Source organism: Egretta garzetta, unplaced genomic scaffold (genome assembly GCF_000687185.1).
Source record: "Egretta garzetta isolate BGI_Z169 unplaced genomic scaffold, ASM68718v1 scaffold121, whole genome shotgun sequence".
In the NCBI taxonomy this organism is placed as follows: domain Eukaryota; kingdom Metazoa; phylum Chordata; class Aves; order Pelecaniformes; family Ardeidae; genus Egretta; species Egretta garzetta.
In genome coordinates, this window is record NW_009258479.1 from 20,626 (window position 1) to 30,917 (window position 10,292).

At 59.8% G+C, this 10,292-nt stretch overlaps 1 protein-coding gene and 1 pseudogene across 1 annotated transcript in view; one reads left to right on the top strand and one right to left on the bottom strand.

Annotated features, from left to right (window-relative positions):
* SNCB (synuclein beta) overlaps positions 1-623 on the top strand; it is a 1,705-nt gene extending 1,082 nt beyond the window's left edge. Inside the window, exons 4-5 of the mRNA XM_009643794.2 lie at positions 370-451; positions 583-623. Coding sequence (XP_009642089.1) covers positions 370-451; positions 583-623 — 123 coding nt within the window. The remainder of the gene's footprint in view (positions 1-369; positions 452-582) is intronic.
* A 1,939-nt stretch (positions 624-2,562) lies between these two features.
* Positions 2,563-9,357, bottom strand: LOC104130732 (annotated as a pseudogene).
* Between the last annotated feature and the right edge of the window lie 935 nt (positions 9,358-10,292).

A 10,292-nucleotide genomic window follows, 5' to 3' on the forward strand; every position in this document is an offset into this window, starting at 1 on the left:
CCGCTGCTCCCCGGGGGGGTCGGCCGTCCCCCTTTCCCTCCTGCCAGCTGCTCTGCCGGCCCCAGGGAGGGGTTACCCAGCACCAACCTGCCCTGCCAGGGATGCAGGATGCACCCATGGCCCCGCCAGTGCCTGGAGCCCGCCAGGGCCCACACGGTGCCAGCACCCATCACCTACCTGGGGCCAGAGCTGGTGCATGCCTGGGGTGCCCTTGCCAGCCATCGCCTGCTGGGACCCCCATCTGAAGCCCCCAGCATCGCGGGTGTGTTGCTGGTCTCTGCTAGGTGCCCCTGGTCTGGCAGGGGTAGGGAGGGTGGGTGCTGTGTGGGGGGCTGTGTGTGTGGGACTGACACCCCGGTTCACCCCCAGCCGGAGGAGGTGGCCCAGGAGGCTGTTGAGGAGCCGCTGGTTGAGCCGCGTGTGCCGGTGGCCATCGCTCTCTGGAGCAAAGCCTGGAGCCTGCCTGCTCCCAGGTGCCACTGCACGTAGCCCTGCAGCCTCACAGGCAGGCTGGCATGGGGCTGGGGGACACAGGGGCTCCGTGCTCCACCTCGGCTCTCTCACCGGTTCTTTCTTTCCCCACCCCACAGGAGGAATACCAGGAATACGAGCCAGAGGCATAATGGACCCCCATCCTCGCCTCTTCCACCAGCAGCACAACGAACCGCCGGTAGCCCCCTGCTCCTCCCCAGCCGGCCCTGGCCGGTGTCCACGTGCCGGGGAGGAGCAGGGGTGCCCCTGCCCCGTTCGCTCACGAGTTCTTCCTCCAGTTCCGTTCCAAGGGACTGTGTCCATGTCTCTGTACCTTGTCTAGCAGTGAGAAAAACCCGCCGTGTCCAAGCCCCCGAGCCCCGGTGTGTGCCCGAGCCGTGGGCGCTGCCCGCAGGGGCTGGTGTGTGTGTGTGCGTGCGTCCGTGCGTCCGTCCGTGAAGCCCGGGTTTATCGCTCTGTATCCCTCCCAGCGCCATAAACCCTGGCTGTGTCCTGGTGTGTCTGTGTTGTACAAAGCATGTTTACCTGCTCGCGGGCTGCTGTACATTTTGCTTGCACACGTGTCCCTGTGGTTCTGCTCTGGTCATCGTGGAAGTATTTTTTTTTTTTATATATATATATCTCTATCTATGGGTGGACGGGTCTCTTGCCTTTGTGAACCCTTGGTGCCCAGGCCTGCTCCCCAGCCTGCTGGCTGGGGACAGCCCCCCAAGGTCCCATAGTGCCGACGCTGTGTTGTGACGTGGCATGGATATCCCCCCGCCCCTGTCGCTGGATGTGCAATACGAGGGCAGCTGCCAGTGACACAGCTGCCCCCGTGTCCGTGAATAAAGCCAACTCTCGTCTGTAGCCCCCTGGTCCTGGTTGTGGGTTCCCTGGGGAGAGGGGTCGCCCTGCACTCTGGCGGCAGGGGTAGTTTTGGGAAGAGGAATGAGGGGCTGGGGCAGACTAGCTGACCCCTTCTGGATGGGGGAGTAGGCAGGACTGTTTCCTCGTGAGGACAAGATGCCTTCCTGTCTGCTCACTGCTGCGCCAGCAGCAGGTCACTGTGCCCTGGGCCTCCAGCCTCGCTCTGTCCCCGTGCCACCTGCCTGTGTGCAGTGCTTTGCATCTGCTCTTTGGGGCTGAGGACCCCAAGCCAGGACAAGGACAGACACAGTCCTGGGCTCAAGCACTGGTTACCTCCCAGGAGATGCTGGCTGTGCTAGCAGAGGGGATTCAGGCGCTGGGCGCAGGCTTCCCCCAGCCCTCCCTGCAGCAGGAGGTGCTGCTGTTTGTAAGGTACCTTCTAGGGACGCGCCCTGATCTTGTGCTAGAAGCACAGAGCAAAGGAGAGCCTCTCCTCTGCTGTCCCCACCTTCCTATGTGACCCTGCTCCCCTCAAGGGGCTGGGGACATGGCTGGCACCCGCGGCTCGCTCAGCTGTGGTGTGACCACCTCAAGGACAGGTGACTGCCACACACCACTAAGCCATGTCCACCACAGCAGGGGGTCCCGTGCCCACCCCAGAGCGCAGTCCTTGGGCCTTCAGCTCCCCTAGGGCAGGGCCACCAACCCAGCTTGAGTCCCCAGCCAGCCTCCAGCCCCTTGGCTGCAGCACAGGCTGGGGTGAGAGGCTGTGCTGAGTCTCCTCGCCAGAACAGCAGATTAAATCCCCCACCCATGCTGGCTTGCCAGCTTTGCCAGCAACGAGTGAAGCTGCAGCAGTCAGCACAGACACACAACAGGTTTGCTGATGCCTGCAAATCCCTGCCCTGGCTCTGCTCCCCGTGTCTGCGCGAGTTGCAGCAGTGCTTGCAGCACCCACTGTGTGTTATTAAATGGACCAAGACGGCTGTTCCTGTGGCTGGCTGTGCCATGGGCTGTCCCCTCCCCTAGAGCTAATTGCATTTTTTCCTCCCCTCGTCCAATTCTGCCAGCCATGGGCAAGCAGACCCAAACCAGCAACCACACGTCTTCCTTCAGTGCCCAGGAGGCTGTAAAGGGGCTGGGGCAGCAGGGGAAAACAGCCCCCTTCCCGGGAGAGCTGAGAGCCAGGCAGCAGGGAGAGGACATGCTCAAACCAACCATCTATAGAAACCGGGGTGCCCCCTCTGTGCAGCATGCGGTGTCCCGGGCACCCTGGCGCAGCTGGACTGTGACCCTCGCCGTGTGCTGACAGTGGCGCCCGGGGCCGGGTGCTGTGAAGCTGGCCTCGCTGCACACAGTGAACACCTCCAGAGCGCACAGGCAGGCAGGGCTCTCTGGTCCGGGTCCAGGTTGCACCTTGCAATAATTTGCTAGAGAGAGAGGAGAGCTGCGAGGCCGCCGTGTGGCCGGGAGTGTCTGGGGGCCGAGGGTTGGGCAGAGGACCCAGGGAGGAAGGCACAAGCACCAAGCCACGTTCCGGGAGCACCCGAAGGGCAGGAGGTCACCTCCATACCAAACGACCAAGCGGGCTGTTCTGTAAGACCTGGAGTCATCTACGGGTGAGTCTGGAGATGCTCTCCCACTTCTGTCCCCTGGGGACAGACCCTGTGCCCATGGGTGGGCTCCACGCACACCACTCACACTGCTGAGCATGGCATGCAGCCAGTTCCCCGAGGGGTGACGTGAGACCCCCACCCCCAGCAGTGCCAGCACCACCCTGCACGCACTGGCTCATCTAAGCAACCCTGGAAATGAGGAACAGAGGTTCAGGGGGATGGAGAGAGGGACAGGGACCCAACAGCAACAAGGGACACTGCTGAGCACGAGGCTTTACCCAAAGTGTGGACATAGCCACCACTGGCAAGATGAAGCCAGGCCTCGTGCTGACCCACCGGGAGTGGTGATGGGGTGCTGAGGGTGGGCACCCCTCAATCACAGCACAGAGCCTCTGTGCAACGAGGCAAGGGGCCCGACAGCAGGGATGGGAGAGGCCAGGAGCCTGTGGAGGTACCTTGGCTGACTGCTCCATGGTGTAGGTCTTTCTCTGAGAACAAGTGAATCCTTTGTGGTAGAAGCTAGAGGTTGGTCCCCCAAACCCATTTATCAAACACAGCCCCTCTGCTCAGCGCAAGACCACCACAGGTGGTCTAAGCTTGGCTTAGCCACCTCTGCAGCTGGCTCCAGCATATGGCTTGGCTCCCGAGGGACTCCCTGCAGCACCCAGCAGCACCCTCAAATGGTAGAGCTGTAACCACCACACATGGCAGCTCCACTCCATCCCCTCCACTAGTGGGGTGGTAGCATGGGGGCTGTGTCTGTGCCACAAGCTCAGCTTTCAGCGCTGGGACAGCAGACAGGAGTGTCTGGGGATGTGAATCAAGTGAGCCAGGACAACCCTCCATGGCTGTAGACACTTACAGTCACACAGTTCTGGAACTCTGGGGACGGGATGATGGAGATCTCCCCTCTGGCCTTGCCAAACCACTGCTCCAGGCTGTGCTGCACTGGCTGCAGAAAGTGGTAGCTGGATTCCCGCTCGTAGTTGAAACTGAGGCAGCCATAGCTAACGTGGTTCAGGTTCTTCAGCCACTCGAAGATGGATAAGGTCAAACCACCCGCATCCACTTACACGTCCTGCCAAGGGCCGTACATGCTTCAGGTTTGCTGCTTAGGGTGATCCCAAGACCCATGACCCATCCGGGGGTCTCTGCTCCTCTGCCTTTGGACCTTCCCCATACCCTTGGGCTCTGTCCTCAAAGACAGTCCTGAGGTTACTGGGATGGCTGAACCCTAGAGTGGCTCTGCACTGCCTCTGAGCAGAGACGCCAGCTGCTCTCACACCCCCAGTGATGTGGCACCATTTGCTGTTGGCCCATCAGCGGCCGCAGGACATCCTGGTGCTGGCCAGGAGCCCCGAGGTCTGTCGCTGCTGCAGCCAAGAACCAGAGGGTTCAGAAGGGAAGCCAGCATCTGAGACGTGCTCGGGAGCTGGGGGCAAGGCAGGGAACAGGCTGACTGGGACAGCACCATCAACGCTGCCTGACCCCAGAGCCTGGCAGAGCCCACCTGGATCCACATTGGTGCAGCTGACAACACCGTGTGGCCCTAACAGCCACGAGCCCACCACCTCCCCGTGTGCGTGGGAATGGACACACCGGCATGACCAGGATGTTTCTTTGCAGGAATATCTCACGTGCTGCTGGTGTAGTGGGGCTGTTGGCAGCTTCTGCAATGTTCTGAGAGCACAAGCAGAGCAGAGGTGGGATAGGCAGAAGAAATGAAAGAAGAAACCAGTGACGGGCTGCTTTCCCTGCTGCTGGAACCACCCCCACCAGGCCACTCCTGGTGGCAGGGGTCTGGGTGCTCGCCTCCCCACCAAAGCTGTTCAGGATGAACAAAAGCTCAGACCTCATGTTTTGCACAGAATGATTAAAGGCTCGAACTGAAAAAGACCTTGGCTGTGACAGTCCCAGTTCCCAGCATGTCCTGTCCCTTCGGTCCCTAGAGCTCACCGTGAAGAGCAGGAGCTGGTATTCACAGCAGCCCCCTACTTTGTTCACTCTTACCTGCTGCCTATGATTTTCAGCATCAACACCGTGACACCCGGTGCCTTCACAGATATCATCTCCCCTGTCCTGGGGGCAGGATCTGATACAGCAATGAAGGCTGAGGATGCCAGAAGAGCCAGCCAAGGTCACTCCAACAGTCCTTGCTCCCTGCCAGCAAAGGTAAGGGCTCAGGCTTTCCTCTTCCCCTGAATTATGTGACCTGCCACCCCTGCCTCAGGCTCTGTCCCTCTGGCACAGCGGGTGAGTTGTCAGTGCAGTGATGTGACACCACCCTGGGGTGCTGAGTGCCAAAAGCGAAGGTTTGGCTGGGCTGCTGTCTCTCGCACCGATGCCTGTTGGGAGTGTGTGGCGCAAGCAGTCTGTACCTGTGCTTGCACCCGGGGTGCGTGCTCCCTTGTGAGCTGCTTCTCAATAGTGGCAGGGATGAGGATGTCACAGGGTGCTCTAGGATGCTGCCATCATAGGGCTCTGTTTTTGGGAAGCTCACTACGGTGCCGCAGCCCTGGAATGAGCAGGAGAGTCCTGCTGGGCCCATCCTGGCAGCATTGAGCATTGCCCCCAGAGCTGGACCCTGCAGAAGGTGAGGAGCAGCCCCCTTCTCCATGGGCATTTAGAGACCTCCACTGACCGCCTCCCCCCAAGAACAGGGGCTGGGTTGACTGGGCTCAACTCACCTGCTCATAGCCTTCTAGCGCCTCGGGGTCAATCCCTCTGGGACTGTAAATGGCTCCATCCGTCTCCCCAACACAGATGCAGCAGGCTCCATACTCGTGCAGGTACTTCGTGGTGTGCAGCCCCACTTCGCCAAAGCTCTATAGCAACACAGAGCAGAGATGGTCTGGGGAGAGGGAAGTCATGGGGACAAAACCACTGAAAACTGACCCGCTGCTCTGGTAACGGCTCCCTCTCAGGAGCATGAGCTGAGAAGCACAAACAGGAACCCCTGATCTAGCAGTTCTTGATGAATGTTTTGGCTGGATGGAGACTAGGACCTGGCAGGACAGAGATCTCCTTGGCTAGTTAGAGGGTTGTGGGATAAAGGCATCTAGCTCAGCCTGTCTTCATCATCTCCAGAGCCCCTGGACGTGATGTTCCAAGCACAGCACGCTGATCAGCTTCTAAGAGCCGATCTCAACAGAAAACAGATCCAGTGAGAAACGCAGCCCTGTGGTGGGCACCACGCAGCATGTGGGCACAATCTGAGCAATCCTCCTGCACCCCACCCTGGGAAGGTGCGGTTGGCTGCCGCGGCACCGCACAAGGCAGGGCCATAGGGGTAGCTCAGCTCTTCGCAGGGGAACAGATGATTTTGCACTGTCTGCCCCGAAGCGCTCGCCAGCTTGGTACAGCTCCTAAAAGCAATGCTGGTGCCTGAGACTGCAAAAACATCCCCCAAACACAGCAAAATTATACAAGCAGTAGCCAAGGACTTCAGCCTTCTCATTCTCTGCCATACCAGCGAAGAAGAAGGATGTGCGGAAAGGCAAGGGACGAGCAAAGGCAGGGCCACTCCTGAGGGCACTGCGGGCAGCAGCTGCGGGTGCAACCTCAGTTCAAAGCTTCTGCCCCGCGGTGGGGAGCTACATCGAGGAGCGAGCACTCGGAGGAAGGCACAGGGTGCTGGCCACAGGCAAGACATCAGCTGCACGGTTTCCAGTTTATTTCTCCCTTGCAGTGAGCAGTGGCCTCAGCAAGAAACGTACAGCTGTGGGCAGAGCGGGGAGTGGATCAGGGCAGCAGTGTCTGGCCCAGAGCAGAAGCTCCTGGAGCTACAGCAGGGGGAAGCACCTCACCGCCGTTGTGAGCAGGGAAGGGAAGATCCTTCCTGGGAGGAGAGGGGAAAAGGCAGGGTGCAAGGTCCCACCGAGCTCCCAGGTCACTGGGCAAGGCAGGCCAGTGTGGGACAGACACACAGAGCACCCAGGAGAGATGGGGGCTGCACCCACAAGCAGGACCTTCACCATGGGTTATATCACAGCTTGCTGGAGGTGACAGAAATGTGATGTTGTCACTGGGGTTGGGTCTCTCCAGCCAGTCAAGGGGCAGTCCCAGCTTCCATTTAATGAGCAACTTCAGACAAGATGGCTACAGAGAAACCTTGGGAATGGCTGTGTGGTGTGAGCAGTGTGGCATCCCTGGACCTCTGCATGCAGCAGGGCTGAAAAACTGCTCAAAGGAGTGCCAGCTGCCACAGGGCGAGGAGAGACGCGGGAAATCATGTCCAGGCAGCACCAAGAATGAAAGCTCTCCTGGAAAGGAGGGGCAGAAAGATCCCAAGGCAGTGTCCTCTTCAGAACTGTAGCTGGGCTGAGCACTCGCCCACAGCACAGAGGTCTTGCTCAGGAAGCCGGGGCTCAGGCTGATGCCGCTCATGCTGTCCGTGTCGGTGATGCAGTTGCCAATGCCATGCAGGACCCCCTGCCCCATGGCGGAGTGTCGCCCTGGCTGATGGGCTTCCCTGTCACACACGCCTGGGCATTGGTGTCCTGCAATGCTGGGACAGGGAGAGCAAAGGTTAAGGTCTCACCTGGTGCAGGTCCTCTAGAGAGGACTTTGCCCAAGCCTCAGCATTCCTCACCATCCCCTAAGCCCCAGCTAAACCTAAAGTGACTGACTGGCCAGGGTCTCTGGGCAAGAACCCTCGTAGTGCCCAGGGCATCCCGGTTTCCAAACCAGCGCTGTCGGAGCTTACCTGGTGCCCCAGCGTGTGGGTGTAGGTGTCAGCTCTCCAGGATATCTCCCGCTCCCCAGTACTGACATCAGGGGCCAGCACGTCAATCCCAGGCCCCACTGAGGCAGAAAAATCTGTCAAATCCTGTCTTTGCAATTCGATTGCTTTGCTCCAAGCAGTGGCACATGCACAGCCAGGTGATGTCCACAGGCTGGCCATGTCCTTGGGCTCACCAAGGAGTCCCCTGACCAAAGCGTGGTGCTGCCCATGCCCCAGGGCCCCCCCAGCTTCCCTCAGGCATGAACATCTTTGGTTCTCACAGGGTCTTTGCTGTGCCCCTTCCCAGCACTTGTGAGTAAAAAGGGAATGTAAAGGTCTTTGCCTTGTGACCAGCACCCACTGAGCTCTCTGCCACATGCTGAGCCAGGAGAAACCTTCAACTCCTCCCTGCAACTGCGCAGGCCAGTATGAATGGAGGGTGACGTCCTGGTGAGCCCCCTGCCCAGCAGTGCCGGGGGGCAGCCCGGGCCAGCCCCGCCGTGCTTACAGACCGCTTACGGAACGGGGATGAAACCACTCTCACCTATAAATCCCTTCTTGGCCATTTCTACAGTAAAATGCCTCGTTGTTTTCTCCAGCTCACATTCCTGTGCAGGAACAGCAAAATGCAGTTGTTACTACAGACCCCAAGAAAAATCACAGAGCCGGGGTGCAGCATCTGGCAGCTGCCCTGCCCTGCCTGCACGGGGCACACCCTGATGTCTCCGGGGAGTCAATTCACAGCAGTGAGGGACCCTGGATCGAATAAAAGAGCTGTGTGAACTGCTGGTCCTTTTGCTCGCTGCCCTTCCCACCCCTCGCCGAAGTGCATCTTCTCCCCGCACAGCAGGCAGCAGCAGGAGCATCCCTGCTCCAGGCTCCTGCAGTCTCTGCCTGGCCAGATGCGCTCGCCCATAAACCAGAGTTCGCCGCCCCTCTCCTCACCCCGAGCTGCTTTTCACAATCACTGGGTGAGGGTTGCTCGCCTCAAACGTCTCCCCCCGCTTGTCAGAGTGCATCGCTGTGACACGTGCAGAGAGGAAGGGCTGCGCAAATGGAGCGTGAGTTATGGGCCGTTGGCGGGGGAAGGAGAGGAGGGGACTCACCGAGTATGTCCTCGGATTGATCCTCACACCTGCTGTGGCACCACCAAAAGGAACATCTGGAAAAGACCGGGTTAGGCAGACAGATGTTCGCTGCCCGCTCCCTTGGGGGAGAAGGCGACCATGGCAATCATGACCTTGTTGGTGAATCCAGGCAAGGTCCCGCCGCTTCGCACACCAGACACGGCTCCCCACTAATGCCATGCGGCCTCTGCGCAGCGGAGCCGGAGGCAGGACAGGAGAGGGACCCTGAGCCTGCCACCAATGCCACCAGCCAGAGCTGAACCCATGACAACCCAGGCACAGAGACTGCATCTGAGAGGCACGACGCTTGGTGCTCCCTGATTAACACGGATGTCCTGGACTGCCAGTGGTGTGTTCTACAGCCGCAGCAAGCCTTGCCCTCACACATCCGTGCCCAGAGGAACATCCTGCACTTCTAGAGAACTTCTGATTTTCAAAGCCTATAACGAGCTTTTCTGACTCACAGTATCACAGCCCCATCCCATGCCCAAGTCACCACGTGCTGTACATTCCCCTTGTACTTACCCACTACAGCGCATTCGTATGTCATTAATGCAGCCAGGGCTTTTACTTCATCGACACCGATTGAGCTGCTGAAACGAACCCCTGGGAAAAGAGAGAGAAGAAATGAAGAGTCACTGCCTTTTTACCACAAATGGCACAGAGGCATTGTAGGAAAGGCTTTGACTCTTCTGAAACAGCAGCATCTCGTCGCAATAGGTGATCAGCAATCGTTCAGCTAGACCCATTCCTCCCAATCACGACAGAATGGGAAGCAGGTTCCTACCAGCTGCCCGCCCCACAGGCACAGCCCTTTGCAATGGTGGCACCTCAGACAGCACTTGTCTGCACCCAGGAGCACCCAGGGTGATGTGCCTGGCCACTGGGCTGCAGTGTCCCAGCTGCGGTGCCCTCCCACCCCACAGAGCTGGGGCAGGTCAACCCCCGGCATGGGCTGTGTTTTGGGACACCCAGGGAAGGGGGTACTGGCAGGGATCTGCATGTCCCCCCCCTGCAGCTCTGCACCAAGGCAGCTGGGAAGGCAGCACTATTTTTAGGGCACTCGGTGCTTTTGGGTCTCCCAGTAACGTCCATGTCATCCCAAGGCACTCACAGCTCTGGGCACCCTTCTGGTCCTCCCACCCGCAGCATGGCCTGGCCTGGGGAGGGGAGCCCGGGGGGCAGCCTGGGATGCACGTCTGTGGTCCATGATGGGAGCCTGGTGTCCCCGGGCGTCCCCTGCCGCTCCCATTTGCCAGCACCCCACCAGCTCCAGGGCCCAGCCTCCCTGCCCACAGATAACATGGGCAGCCGCGCATGAAGGAAGCACAGCAGTGAGTGCCTGCAGAAAACCCATTGCCTTCCCACCGGGCAGCCCTGGAGGGGGGCACTTTCCATGGCCAGACCCTTTTGGCTGCGTCCCACCACTCCCTGGCACAACCGGGCACCGGCGAGGCAGACTGCGCGGAGCCAAGCCTGGGCCTA